The sequence below is a fragment of the Anarhichas minor genome, unplaced genomic scaffold (genome assembly GCF_050575085.1).
Source record: "Anarhichas minor isolate MPS153535 unplaced genomic scaffold, ASM5057508v1 ptg000030l, whole genome shotgun sequence".
NCBI lineage: Eukaryota > Metazoa > Chordata > Actinopteri > Perciformes > Anarhichadidae > Anarhichas > Anarhichas minor.
Genome location: NW_027466476.1, coordinates 8,130,454 through 8,145,916, shown reverse-complemented (window position 1 = coordinate 8,145,916; position 15,463 = coordinate 8,130,454). Strand labels below are relative to the sequence as shown.

Genomic DNA, 15,463 nt, shown 5'->3' with positions numbered 1-15,463 from the left:
AATCACAAGAAATCATATCATAAAAAGGATCTTTGGTTCTGTTGCAACGATTTTTATCAATTTTGCTTTCAACTGTCCAGTCCGAATGTAATTAAAGAAGTGAAATGCTAAATCGAATTTAAGATAATATGGCAACGGCATGTCCTCTAGTGCAACCCTTTCTTTGCCTCACAAGTGGCAAAGATTTAACAGCATCACAGCTATCTAGCTTTTTGCCAATATTTTTGTTTTCTGATGTGTAGTTAGAAGTACAAACCTCACGATGCCATCAGGCCTGGTACCCTTTATTTGATCAAATCATATAAATTACCATTAATATTGTTATATTATTTCAGATTGATCCCGCTCTGGAGGATGAGAAGGGCTGCAGTTTGTCGCAGCCCAGCATCCAGCTGCAGTGTGCTGAGGACTGGACCAGTAACAGAGAAGACAACCGCTGCAGCCCATGCCAGGACGCGTTGCCTCCCCCGTCATCATTACCCTCTCGATCGCCTTCCCCCTCTCCACCATCCAGACGTGAGGAGGGTCTGCGCTCCTCTTTAACCCTGCAAAGTGCAGAGGCATTTGTAGCACCCATCCACCACAGCCTCAGCATCTCGCATGGCAACCCTCCCATGCTCCTTTCTCACCACGTCTCCTTGGGCCTCACTACCGTGGCGGTAGATGTTCATTTTTACCCAGCAGCCACTGCTTCAACGGCAGTAGGCACGAGCACCCATATCAGTTCAGTCTCTAATTCCACTTCAGTGGCTGCACCTCTGTTCAGTCCTCCGGTAGTTAACCGTCAGGAGAATGACCAATCCACTGCCAGATTTCATCAGAGTAAGTAGATCTGAATTAGGGCATCAAGTCCAGGACACGCTCATATGAACAACCAGTTCAACAGTCGTAAGAATATATTAAGAATATAATGACTAAACAGTTTGCACAGGGCCACAGGATTATAACTCGGAAAATATATTTTTTACGAACAGTGTCTTTAAGTGTATGGAGTTAGAGCCTGGAGGTGGTTAGCTTAGCATAGCATAAAGACTGGAGATAGAGGGAAACAGCTAGTCTGGCTCTGATAAAGTTAAAAATACACCGACTAACTAATTTAAAACATTATTTATCTCCTTTGTTGAATCTGTACAGTAACTGAAATGTAAAGACAGTTTATCCGTTCACCTGTGCAGCATCTCTACAGCTCATGACTGTTAACAAGAATTGTAATTAAATTGCGAAGCTCCCTGTAAAATAAAAACTCGTTGTTTTCTGTTTTGGTACAGATTAAACAAACAGTATACATCATGCTACTTACATATTACTGATCTTATGAGATGCTGGTACCTTCCACCTGCCTTCAGTGCTAATGCTTAGCTAGGCTAACACGCGCACAGACATAAGAGTGATATTGATCAACTCATCTAACTCAAATGTGCATTTTTCCCAAAATGTTGAACTATTTCTTTAAAATAAAATTGTGATACTATGGGGCTAACATATTCTGTATAAGCATTCACAACTTTTTTGTAAAGTGTATTTCATAGCATTAGCACGGTAGTTTCTGTATTACTTCCTGTGTTACATTAATTATTATGTTACAGTCTGACTGTAGTCCAGGCCTCTTCTGAATTGTGGGCTTGCTTTCTACTCTCCTTATTTCACTACTGAAACAGGAAGGTGAAAATGTGCATGCTGAATATTATTTAAATCATTCATTATATAGGATTCATGTTTCATTGTGATGTTATGGGTTAGTTCAAGTACAGTAAGACCTAAATGTGTTGTACAGTATTGACTTATCTAGTGAAACAGCCAAGGATACTTTACTTTGTCACAAAATACTGTATTTCTTTTTGTTCAGTGACTTTCACTCTCTTATATCAAGCTACTTGACTGTTAACACCTTTTTTGAAACCAAAGGAGGGTAAGAGGGGCTGTATCAATAAACATTTAGACAATATAAACAACGTCTTAAGTGATATTTTAGACAGGGCCTGGGAATGTTATTTTTGACATAAAGTATGTAAGTTGCTGAAGCTTTTTAAAAGCCCAATAACTATGTGCTCCAAACTTCATCAAACCACATCATGTACCAGTGTTTTATCAGAATGAACACAACTTGCTGTTGAGGCGAACCAGTTTCTTCAAAGTGGAAGTTTTGACGATACAGAAGCCGGTCTCTCTTTGGAAGGTGCTGGGCTTCCAGTACTCAGGGGAGCAGATGGGGTTTCCCATCAGGCCTTTCAGGGCCTTTTTTTTCATAATAAAATTTAGCATCCCATCCTTATTCTGGTCCCGTCTTATAAATCTACAGTTTTGGGATCTTGGAGTTCAGTAAAGTATTAATCGGACTAATCTTAAAATAGAAGAGATGAATTACAATTTTTTCATGAATTTAATATTTGCTCTAAACATTTGGGATAAAGTACAGGCTACAAGCTACGACTGAAATCCATTAGAACTCATTTACATGTGAGTTTTTACTTTATCAAGAGCTCTCTTGATACTACATTTGACTCTAAAAAATACACTGTTTTATTCCTGTAGCTATTGAAAGGGTGAATATTTTAAATTAATGTAGTACAGAGACTTGTTTTTTTCAATAGGTAACATATTCATATTCTAATCTTATTCAATAAATTGTTTTGGGTCACTCTTTGTTGAGTTAAAGGCTTTTTAACAGCAGACATTTTGACTTTTCATAGAAGGAAAACCACAGGAAATAACATGAATGATGTCTCTGTTTTATGACAGTGAGCCAGCATGCACACTATCTGAAACTGAAGCAGCTAAATGGGTATTTGTTGCCCTCTAGCAGCTGAAATCTGCTAAGTGCAGCGATCACACTCGACATGAAACAGTCTTGAAATGTAACCCACAGAGGTCAGTACAACCACACTTTTCTGCCATGCTGGCTGTAACTTCTCAAAATAGATATTTAATTTAGATTAGTTTGCAGTTATTTTTGCATCAGAAGTAGTGTACAGTAATCCTGCAGTGTGTTCAGCATGCGAGCCCCCATGACATGATACCAGTATTGGTTTTACTTATTTAGTTAACACTAAATACACATGAACTAATTACATTTGAAACAGAGAAGTACTGCAGGCAAAACCACAGCAGTGTGTGATCACTTTTCTCACGCATGCTATGAGGTGATACACCACCCTCTACATCCTGTTCGTCAGTCAAGAACTCACACATTTAACCGTTTAGTATTGGGATTGTAGGTTTTTCGTAATTCATATTATATACGACAGAAAAAAATCATGATCTAGTCCTCATTGTTGCAGTACAGAACCTGATTGGTTTGATCTGCACTCCTCCCTCATGCGAAGTTGCTCCTGATCAACATACTTAAACCCCCAGTGGAGTGGCCAGGTTACAAAATCACTCCTCTCCTAAAATCCAGTCCAAATGGGATTATGACAAAGAATAATTATATTAAATACAACTGCAGTATCTCCCACAGTCAGTATATTCATAAACGAATTATGATTAAAGTTCAGTAGGTAATTTCCTTGGTTTTGCCTCCTCCTTATTCCGGGGAACATGGAAGTCCACGTATGGACACCACTTGGTGTTGAGGCACACCAGTTTCTTCAGAGTGGAAGTTTTGACGATATTGAAACCTGTCTCTCCCCCAAAAGTGCTGGGCTTCCAGTACTCAGGGGAGCAGATGGGGTTTCCCATCAGGCCTTTCAGGGAGAAGGGAGCACCCATCTCCACCATGCTCTCACCAAATAGACTGTTGGGACGTGTTTTCTCCAGCAGGACGCCGGGGTAGAGCTCCAGAGCATCTATGTCACCATAGAGCTCCTCCAGACCTCTGGCCATTTCTATGTCATCTATTTGGAGAAGAGAAAACAGCAGTTAATAAACTGTTGGCCTGATAAATCATGTTACACCAGACCGCAATTTGAAATCAAGAGCATAAATGCTATATTACATTATTCCTGCTTACCAGTGAAGTCATAAAACGAGGTGTATGGCTTTAGATTGAACTTCTTCCTGTATTCATTAAAGGGCTGCACGCGTGTTGCTCGGGACTCTCTGATGACCATTTCTGCCACCTTGAGCACTACTGCATGAGAGTTGTGACCTCCACCTATCTGAAACACAAACAAAGACGTTACTGTAGTACTGAACTGTTCGTAGTGACACCATCAGCCAGATAAAAAAAACAAAAAAAAAAACACTCACTGATAAACACTGTGCATCTTAATTCTCAGCAAACAGAAATAAAGCGTTGCAAGAAAATGATGCTGCTGAAAGACACGAGAATATTGTCTCTCATTTGATTTTAGGAAGTGATTAAGAAACACAGTGTGCACACAGTGCTTAGAAATATGTGTCCTGCCACATGTTTCACAAGATCTGCAGTAAAATGAGAGGTTTTCTCAAGGGAATCTGGTGCTAGAGACACTACTGCTTTAGTCTACAGGACAGCAAAAATCAATACAATAGGAAATTAGATAGGGGGAACATAATAATTAGTTATTAATTTCCTCTTAGTAGCTTTAAAGAGAAGTACAAAAGTTTCATCAGCAAAGTGTACTTTAAGTAACGAAAGGTATAAGTACTTGATCTGCAGGAAAATTACCCTTGACTGACATTTACAGTATTTATTTGTAACACTGATGCATCAATGCAATGACGGATTAATGGGACTGGATAGAAGGAAAAAAAACAAGCTATGTTACACTAATTTGTATTTCATTTTTTGGTACTTTTCTCTAACCGTTCTTTTGTTAACTATTGAATGATTTTACTTCTTTGGGACTTAAACAGATACTTAAATAAAGTCATCTGAGAAGTTTAGAGTTAAAATCTCTCCATCAACTCGTGAATATCTAAAGCGATAAAGTTAATGTAAAATCTTAATTTGAAAAGTAACTAATAACTACAGCTGAGGGATAAATGTAGTGGAGTAAAAAGTACAATATAGTATAAAGTAACATTAAATGTACATACCTAAGTACAAGTAACTTCACATCTAAAAAAGCAACTACACTAACCAGGCTGTAGCTGCATTGGTACCTCTATCACTGGATTCTTGTAAACAAACAGTAGACGGTACTTATCTACCTGTCCTGCAGGTTGTTTGGAGAAGGCATCCACCATTTTCTCCACACCGTAGTGCATGAGGAGGGAGGTGTTGTAAATAAACTGGGAGTACGGGACTTCATCTCCGTCGATGAGGAAGCTGTCGGGCATGAGCGGGTGCCAGTGGTAGAGGTGGCAGAACTCCAGAGCGATGCGGTTGCTGTACTGGAAACGTGCGTTGAAGAGCAGGGTGGGGTCGAACTTCAGATTCAGCAGGTAGCCACTCAGATGCTGCACGTACTCTTCTATTATGATGTTGATGATCTCTCCTGGGGGGAGCAAAAAATATCATCACTTGATGTCACACACTGAGCTAAACCTTATCAAAATGACTGATAATTAGTCAAACAATTAGAGCTGAAACGATGAGTTAATTCCTCTATTAGTTGATTGATAGAAAATTAATAATCAACTTATCTTGCAAGTCATTTTGCAAGCAAAAATGCCCAAAATGATACAGTTACAGGTTACAGCAATTAGGTGTTTTTCTTGGTCTTAAATTATAATAATTGGAATATTATTGTGATTTGGAGTGTTGGTCGGACAAAACAAGGCATTATATGAATTCACTTTTGGTATGTTTTCACAGTTTTCTAAAGTTTTAAACACCAAACAATGTTTATTTCATATTTACAATAATTAAAATATATATTTGTTCCAATCCCTCTGTCACAGAGAAAGAAGATTTGCTCCCGACGCCCTCACCAATGATGATGAGTCTGGTGGTCTGGAAGAGCTGCTCATCGTCCCAGGTGGGATGTTCTGCCTTCAGGATGTCACAGACTCTGTTATGCTCCCTCAGCCATACGGTGGCGTACATGGTGAGGCCCGGCAGGAGGCCGAACACCTCCTGACCGATGACCAGGCGCTTTTCTGGAGGGAAGTTCTCAGGATACACCATGTGCACAGGGACCTCAGATGCAGTAGGAGGGTACATCTCACCATTTACTGTCTGTGAACAAACAAAACAAGTAATTCAGAGAGAGATAGTTTGAAGATGTGATTCTGAACCATTTAACCGTTTTAATACCCCATTTTCTTCACCATGTTTCGGTAAATTTAAGTTTTGTTGTGCACAGGTCATGACAGGACTTGTGAATACCATGCTGGTAGAGTAGGCCTACCACAGAACATCCTCAAGCAGAGTGCCTTTTAGATAAAAAAAATGGGTTGAGGAAGTTCCCTCTCAAACCCTGATAACAAGCATGTCGAAGGCACCAACCATAGTGTGGCACAGGAAGTAAAAGTTTATCAAGACTGACAGTCTTACCACAAAATACTAATATTTATAAAATATTTTGTAATAGCACTCATATCATACAGTTATAAGATTACTTTTACTATCAAGATGTCTGATATTTCAAAGATAAATGCAAGAAAATGCCATATAGCTTGTAAGTCTTAATGTAGATGTGTTTGACATTTTGGGAAATATTCTAAATAGCTTTCTTGTTAAAACTTAGATGAAAATATTGGTACCACACATTACTGTTTTTGGTTGGATTAAACAAATGAGATGCTGGTAGGTAGATTTTGTTCCGTTCAGACAGAACCAGACTAGCTGTTTCTCCTGATTCCTGTCTTTATGCTAAGCTAAGGTAAGCTAACCCGCTGCAAGGCTATTAAATGTAGCTGATACACTGTTTTGAGCTATGGGGTATAATATATTCGCAGGGTAACTGGAGCTGTTATGTTAACTTTTTGGGTACGCTCAAATGGATGGCGGCCGTTACAATAAAACGTTTGTGTATCTGTTTTAAAGTTCTTTTCAATGATTGCAAAATTGTAATTTTCACCCATAAAGTAAGCTACACTGGACGCCACAGTGAAACCAATCAATCATCCTCATGTTTTATGATTGTGTGTCAGCTAGTGAGCATGTCAGTAAGTGCAGACCACATTTAACATTATGACTCGTTATAAGGCTGTCACCTCTCTTCTTTTAAATCTGCTTGACTGGCTGCCGTCTCTTGCGACGTATTTACAGTAAAGACATGTGAGCGATTAATGAATCTTCTCATCTAACTCTAGTAAAAAAGCCAATAAGCATATTTCTTGAAATTAAGACTTTCTTTATTACCTGATATTTTAGCTTTCCATCTTTATGAAGCCGGAGGTGATGCTGTCGGATGAGGTCGTCTCCGTAGATATTGCTCGCATCCACCTGGTGAGAGAAAAATACATAAATGTGTCAATAGATTCAAAAGTCAAACACATTCACAACCAACAATGGATTCATAAAAGGTAACAGGTATTTATGGTTTAATAATAATTAAATTCTGGTTGTGGCTGACTGCTGAACTGCCAGTGCTGTGTGTGTCTCACCCCGTGTCCTAAAGCGTTGGTGAAGCCACCTTGAACTTTATAGGCTGTCTTGAAAAACTGGTGGGTGAAGTGTTGGGCCATGAAGGCAAACATCAAATTGGTTCCCTGAGGGTCTGGCCTAAATGTCTTCCTCCTAAAAAACCTCTCAGTCAACACTTTGGGATCAGGCAGATCAGGTTTACCTGTTGAGAAAGAAACATTTAAAGATTTCCTCAGGAAGACCGTTGTCTGTGTGCAGTTGAGCAGGTCTCACCTTTAGCTCCCATCGGTAGAGGGCAGTCTTCAGGTACCGGAGGGAGGAGACGGGTGTAGTAGGAGATGTTGTAGTACGACTCCCAGCTGAGGTATCCATACTTGGTATTGTAGGTCGGAGGGCTTGGAATAAGGTCGCTTCTGACTTTGTGAGAAAAATGACAAAATATTGTGAAATACAAATTAATTTTTTGTACATTTTCCAATTTTACCGTCTCTTTGAAATGAATGAAGCACCTTGTTTGGACAGCTGATTAATTTCCTAACCTATATAAAGATTTAAGGGATAAGGCTGGTCAGATACTATATGTATCTTATTGTCAACAAATCCCATGAAAAGACCAAAACCAACAATGCATTGATCCTACTAGCACGCTACTAGCTACAAAGCCCGATATAGCTTATTCTTCTGCTCTATGGAGCTCAATTGTTGCCCAAAATCTATTAAAAATACATAAATTAGCCAAACCTTAAGCACTGTATGTATTTCTACTCAGCCCACCAACACTGTCCTGTAGCAATACTTGCTAGCAAAATATTTAGCTTGTTTTTTAGTTTTTTGAACATCTTTAGTGGGCACCAATGGGCATTTTCATGGATTTTGTTGGCAATAAGTTAAGTATAGAATAACAATAGACTTTACCTTAAACTATGCTTTCAGTTTGCTTGCAAAGAATACAACAGCCCAAAGTGAGAGCATTCAACTCTGAAAATATAGAGCAAAGGAAATCGTAATGCTCATTTATAGTAACCCAGTTCCTCTTTTGTGGGTTCAAATAATCTTTTGTTGTTTTAGTTTCTCTCAAAACTTGTCCTGCATCAAGGAAAAAACCCTCTAGATGCACTTACTGCTCACATTTATTGAGTCTAAAAGCAGTTTTATACACACATCTGCATGCAAACAGCTTTGTGTCTATAGATGAGGCAAACCCACTCTGACCTCTCTTCCTTGCTTCTCATACGAATATTATGACAATTAACCCACCAGGCCTTATCTAAAAAAGCTTTGAACTCAGCAATATATTCATCAAAATGTGTCTCCACCTTTAAATAAATCAACGTTAATAAAACCCAAACTCCTGGACAACACTGCGTATCAAAGTGTACATGCTGTGACAATAAATAACAGCGAAGATCTGTAGAAAATGGTGGGAAAATATTGGCTGCAAGCCAGTCGTGTTGATTTCTCTGCAGTGGTCTGTGTGATTCTGCTCATTGATTGACTTGTTTTTTTTAACCTACCTGTCAGCACTAATCTCATGACTGTGTCCCGCAGGAATGAGCTGTTGACGAGGTCCCAGAACCAGTGGAAGTGGGTGAGGATGAAGTGAACCACTGAAGGCCTCGGCTTCAGCGTGAGACGAACTCTTGTCCAGAGCTCCGCTGCACACAAAGATAGAATAAATATTCTTTAAATAAACTTCTAATGAATCAGCCTTTGTACAGGGTTTAGAAATTGTGACTATTGTAAATAAATCATTTATCAATGCTTTATAGAGAAAAACCTTTGTGTTTTCACGTTTGTTTTGTGTTTCTTCTCCTTCAAAATGCCCCTTGTTTTATGTTTTTAGTTCTTTAGTTCATTAAGTGGTGAAGGGTTAGGATGAGGATCGGTCCATCGGACTGTTTGACGTTCACCCTTCTGATGAAGAGCTGCAGGAACTGCAGAGCTAACAGGTACTTGGGAAGTTGACCAGCCGTTCACTTGAAGGGTGACTTTTAAATATTTTTTCTGTACTTACGAACAGTGCAGTTGTCTCCATAGAAGCCAGTGCGAGTGCAGTCACATTCGTAGCGATCTGTACCAAATCTCACACACACTCCTGAGTTCTGACAAGGGTAACAACAACAGGGATTCACTGCAAAGGAAGAAAAAGATCAACTTACTTTCTATGAATGAATAATTGGAAGAATGTTGCCACTGCTGAACTAAATGACAGTGCAGATGATGTATTGCCTGTCATTACCGAAACCAAATTCAAACACAGACAACCTGAAAATGTAGAATTAATTTAACTATTACTGTGTGTGTTTGTGCGTGTCAAACATGTCCCATAACATCTTAAAGCTAAAAACAACTCGAAACTTTTATTATCTCACATTATCACTACCCCAAAAATGTAGCGGTTGCCTAAGGGTTAGGGAAGTCGGCTGCCCGCCCTCATTACCACCACTGACTCAGAATATACGGTTCACAGAAAGTCTTAAATAAATTAGGACTTCATTGCTTGTAAAAAGTTGCTGCTGCCTAGCACCAACCCCAACCACCTTCCTCATATCTTCAACACTCTGCTGTTGTAGTACGGCTTCCTGTCCTCCCTTCAGACTCGCAAAAGTCCAATGTGATGATGAGACGCTGCAGTTTTTTCTTCCTCATTAGCTATGAATGAGAGGATAGATAAGCATGCCCACCCTACATGAACGACAAATAAATGTAGGTTTCTAAAAAGGAGAACTGTATGAATGCATGCATGAGCTGTTAGTTAAAATAGCACTGATGTGTTATGTAGGTCGATATGATTTACCAGGAAAGCAGATAACAAATGTATTTATTGCACACACACAGCATGAGTAAATGTAAAATGGTGCTACTTCTATTTAAATAGAATCACCATAGGTAGGTATTTCATTACTATTTTACACTTTTTCATACCATTGCTTGTGATATGTATTACACTCTTTTATCAAGGTCGATCAATGGTGGCTTAATTTGAAATAAAAAGTCAGTTTATTCATACATCCATTCATGGAGCGTTTCCTAAAGAGTACTTTTAATTTTGATTACTTTCAGTATATTTTTCTTTTGTGCTTTTACTTGAAATGATAAATTATGAATGCTGGACTGTATTTGTATTGAGTGGTATTTCTACATTTAATAAAAAGATCTCAATACTTCATCCACCACTGCTGCTGCTGCAGCTGTTTTCTAATATTTCACTGATTTTGATACAACAACCTGATATTTTCTGTGTTTAACTTGAATTTACAATATGGGCTCCTTGCTGTCATTCATTAATTTGCTATGAAAAAAGTGATTGTAGTGTATGAATGTCGAACTTTACGTGACAATATTAAGATAGGAAATGTAATATGTTAAACTTGGCATTTCTTTTTGCTTTCTGTCACTATGTCTGTCTCAGTTGTTGTTATCTTCTGTCCAAGTCTACAGCCACTTCTCAGCTCCCCCAGGCCACTACATTTACCGTTCTCCATCCATCCACCAGATGCTCTCAGACTCTCCCACCTGTCTCAGTCGCCCGTCTCTCACATCCACCTGCTCACCCGTTTCCACTTTCCCTCATCAGCCCTGCAGTATACAACAGGCCTATTTCCACCCATTCTCTGCCGGATTCTCAGTATTTCTTTGTGCCTTCCTTACTCATACAATACCCTACCCATTAACCCTTGTACTATAAGCTTCATAATAAAGAAAGAATGTATGCATCATCATGAAATACAGTTAGTATAATTACTACAACCTCAAACCACATTGTTAGTCTAAACAATAAAGACGTGTTGTGATGAGGGGGGAAAACCGTCTTACCAACACTTGATTCAGCAGCACATGATGAGCTCTCCAGCAGCAACAGGTTGAGAAACCAGATGGAAAAGATGCTAAACTCTACAAAATAATAATAAATAATTACAGGTGAATATTATCTGGCAGTAAAAACATCAAATTCTATCTGCAGGTGTTTAATAAGTTGAGGACTCACCTTTCATGGTTCCTACGAGCGGATCGTTCTCCGAGGGCTCAAAATTAAATTATAGTTGTCTGAAAACGAGTTTCTAGAAAGTAATTTGAGAGACATGGGTTTGCTACTCTCTTAACAACCCAAAGACCTGCTAATGTGGTCGAATGGGCTTTATAACCACAGCTATAGGGAATGGGTGGTGACACAGCTTCCTCCACTTCCTTCCATTTAGTCAGCAATACATTTCAAAGAAAGTCTGCTGCCACTGGCGCATCGTTATGATCGTTTTTAACCAGATGTGGTGGGCAAACTGGTCTCAGAATTACATCTAGTGTGTAAAAAGTATTCAAATGATGAACATTATTAACTTTAATGTGTCATTCAATTCATTGCAGTGAAAGAAAACAGTGAAGGATGCGCAAGGAAGATTTCAAAGCGCTTTATCGCCACCTGCTGGCGAATTCATATAACATTCAGGGCTTTACTTGTTTAAATTAAACCATTACATTTCAAATTTACTGTGTGTTTTACAAAATTGACCCTAACACATGTCGGTACTAAATATCCCAGTAACCCTAAATGCTCTTGTGCAATAGACACCCTCATTACACTTTATGTGTGTGCAAGATAAAACAACTATCAATTATCTAACTATGGTGGACTTTTTTAGAATTGCATCCTACAAAACTGATCTTAGTGTTGCAGACAGAAACAGAGTAGAGTATTTGCATTCACTGTTTATCATATCAAAGATTGAATATTTGTTGATCAATTCAATGTAGAATGAGGAGCGTAGTATTACTCATCAAAGTATATTAATCAATGAACAGATACTGAGAATACAGTCTGAGAATACAGTCTGAGAATACAGTCTGCACTACATTTAGTAGCCGTTCTGGAGCTTTTGATAATATTACACAATCTTCTTCAGCCGATTGAGTTGTTCCTTATTAAGTTTTGATTTTACTGAGCAGTTTCAGGACTTCTTGTCCAACAATTATACTACAGAGACACTGACACAGACTGGGAAAGTATATGTGATTTGTGTTTTCTTGGGAATATAGGGGTTGAGTCACAGGACAGAGGACGTCCTCTTTTTAAAATGAACCAAACATTGCTGTTGAATAGCCAACTTCTGATCTTTGATACCTTCCACAGAGACATCATCTGAGCCAAACCTATGTGAGATGTTTGCCTGTTGAAGTAATTTCCTGCATACTGTAGCAATTTTAGGACTAGCTTGTCCACATGGAGATGAGTCAAATCTTGACCAAAAACATGTTCAGCTAATTTTTTTGAACTTGGCAGACCTTACCTTCCGCTCTCTCTGAAGAGTTACTGAATGTTTCTTATTTGCAACAAATGTAGAAATAGAATTCACTTTGTTCAGATGGGCTTAACTAAATTTATTCTAGGAATACAACACTTATTAAAAACATAAGCAGCTGATCAGTCTTTGCCAAACCAAAAACCACAACAGCCGTGGAAAAGGTTTCTTTTATGTTCTATTATCTACGAGGGGATTATAGTATGTGTCGTGGTTCATGTAAATTAAAATCATATATATCATTGAACATATACGCCGACGTTTTCATTTTCATCTGGCCAAGGGACAGCAGTTGAGTCCTTTACCCACTGGCACATTTGCAGTGATGTTGATCAATGATCTGCTTTGTTACAGTAAAAATAAAAAATGTTTGATGATAAATTTAATGTCATATCAGAAGAAGCATCTAAAATGGATCCTATTACTTTACCATAAACAATTTGCAGGTTTTTTATGCTTTCTCTAGACAATAATTGTATTCGTCTCTTTAGACAATTAATCAATTAATCCTGGCTATTCTACTTAAAATGCCTGCCTGCCTGTTTGTGCTGAATGTTTATCTATTCGCCATTTGTAGATAATAATTGTATGCAACTAATTCTGTCGGCTATTTTTCTCTGGACGTTACCGTCTTCAACACCTGTTTTGTTTGAACCTGTTGTTGTTCCTATATATTTGGTGCACTGGGGTAGCCTATATGGTTTCTTGTATATAGAGAGAAAGACAAAACCTTCTGCCTGAGGCCTTGAACTGTCTTTTTGTGCGTTTCAATAAAGATTTGACCTTTTAAGAAATATATTTTAATAGTCCTATATGTGCTTTCTTCAACTAAGTTGCCACTGCAGTACAAAGGAACACTGATCTGGTTCCTAAAGTAAAAAAAGAAGTAAAACCTTTAATCTTAGAAGTAGGAGGAGCACTTTCATGTAGCATTAAGTCATTTTACCCCTCTCACTGATTAAACAGGGGATTTCTGGGAACTGTAGGAATGTATAAAACCCATAATTATTGGAAACTGTAACACAATTGTGATATCTCCACTCTCAATACATTTTAAAACATGCTCATGACTGTCAGTGCTTGGTGAACTTTTTTTTCTTTTCATTGTTTAGTGTTGAAATGTCACAATGGAAAAACCGAGTGGACCGACTGTAGAGCATCCATATACATCACTCTTCAATGGACTTTCAGTTTACCAACCAACCGCTGCAGCTTCAAACTATATTTGAGTTACATTCTGTTTCCTAGACATGATTGATATGAAAAAGAATGAGAGGCATCAGGAACTAATTATCAAATCATCATTCCCCCGCCGTACAAGTGCCTGAAAGGGACTCGTATCGGTGCAGGGCTCGTAGACGTGCTGCGGGTTGCCATGGTGCTGTTGGCTCAGCCTGCAGACCGAGGCTCGCTGCTTCCTATAGCACTCCTGGTAATTGAGATCAGATGCTCCTCTGAGTGGAACCTGGACTGGGAGTAACCTGGAAGCATTTATTTTATGGCGAAGATGTTTAGTTAAGCTATATGCTCCCGCTCTAAATGAGCCTCGGTCCGGCTCTGGTGATGAATACGATTGGTGAAAGCACTGAAGGCTTGTTCCTGACGTCTCCCCCCCCCCCTGGATCGGGTTACAGATTAGCAGACTTCCTGTCCAGTTGGGGAACAAGCCGACCCAACTGACGGAGAGGCGATAGGCGTACAGGCAACGGGCATCATGTGTTATCTCAGATGGGTTTTTTTCCGACACACAGCGGTAGGTCCTTAAAACAGCCAACCAGGTATCATTAAAACTGTTTGAAGAAGCAGCTGATTGTAAAAGGAGGACAGACCTCCTCTGGAGTCAGCTGGTGGTCCATTCATCAGTGCTGGAATTAATCAACTGTACTCAGGCCTGCACTAGTCGGTATTGTGCATAAACAATGTATTAAATGACTATGTGTAATATGAAAGGTGACAAACCCACAGAGATTTATCATCCGACTCTGTCGTCCCCCTTAGCCGTATGGAGCTTGCACATTTAGCTCATTGTTTTGTTGAACGGCATAAAAAAAGTGGCTCTTATCTGCCAGCTGCAATAATATCATCATGATGACTACCCAACAGTAGGCAGGTAGAAATATATCATCTTAAAATACCTCATGAAAAGGTTGCCAACCCCCTGCTGTAGATGATCAGTCACTGGGTCCTCACATTGTACTGTGAGCTGGGCCCCAAGTGTTCACAGTCCTCAGGCCTTTTACACTACACGCTATACAAAGGATCTGAGATCAGTGGGAGGAGCGAGACTCGGACTCATTCATCAGCTGTCTGAGAGCTGGCACGGTTCACCATAGAAAAACACAAGAGTCCCCTCACTGTAATTTAGTCACTCTGCAGACTCACCACATCTTAAGTGTTCACGGTTTCAGGCCCTCACAAGTTTAAGGGTCCATGAAACGCAAACACTCGTAGCTGAGTATCCATCCACGTGTCACTCGACCAGAAGGTACCATAAGTCTTAAAATGGATAAATGAACTATGCCACCGTGTGCACTCTCTGCTTTATAACACATGCTCCTGCTGAAGGACCAGGGTTACTCCTATCAAAATAAATAGTGAGGGAGTCCTGGTTTTGCTCTGAGCAATACCGCTCTTTACTAAAACACTCCTCTGTTTCCTGTCCCACCTTCCATACTTCCTCTTACTGATCGGAGTGCGAGCGTGCCCGGCACCAGCCACCCCTACTTGACACAGCTCGACTCCGCCACTCTACACCCAGAGCTGCAAGGATCAG

General features: G+C 39.4%; 1 protein-coding gene across 1 annotated transcript; it reads right to left on the bottom strand.

Annotated features, from left to right (window-relative positions):
- Positions 1-3,022: 3,022 nt before the first annotated feature.
- On the bottom strand, positions 3,023-11,526 carry ptgs1 (prostaglandin-endoperoxide synthase 1). The gene is made up of 11 exons (XM_076104752.1): positions 11,385-11,526; positions 11,213-11,290; positions 9,411-9,527; positions 8,911-9,051; positions 7,670-7,813; positions 7,417-7,598; positions 7,172-7,255; positions 5,797-6,043; positions 5,074-5,360; positions 3,950-4,097; positions 3,023-3,833 (listed from the first exon to the last, which is right to left on the bottom strand). The coding sequence occupies exons 1-11, from the start codon at positions 11,389-11,391 to the stop codon at positions 3,484-3,486; spliced, it is 1,785 nt and encodes a 594-aa protein (XP_075960867.1). The 5' UTR covers positions 11,392-11,526; the 3' UTR covers positions 3,023-3,483.
- Between the last annotated feature and the right edge of the window lie 3,937 nt (positions 11,527-15,463).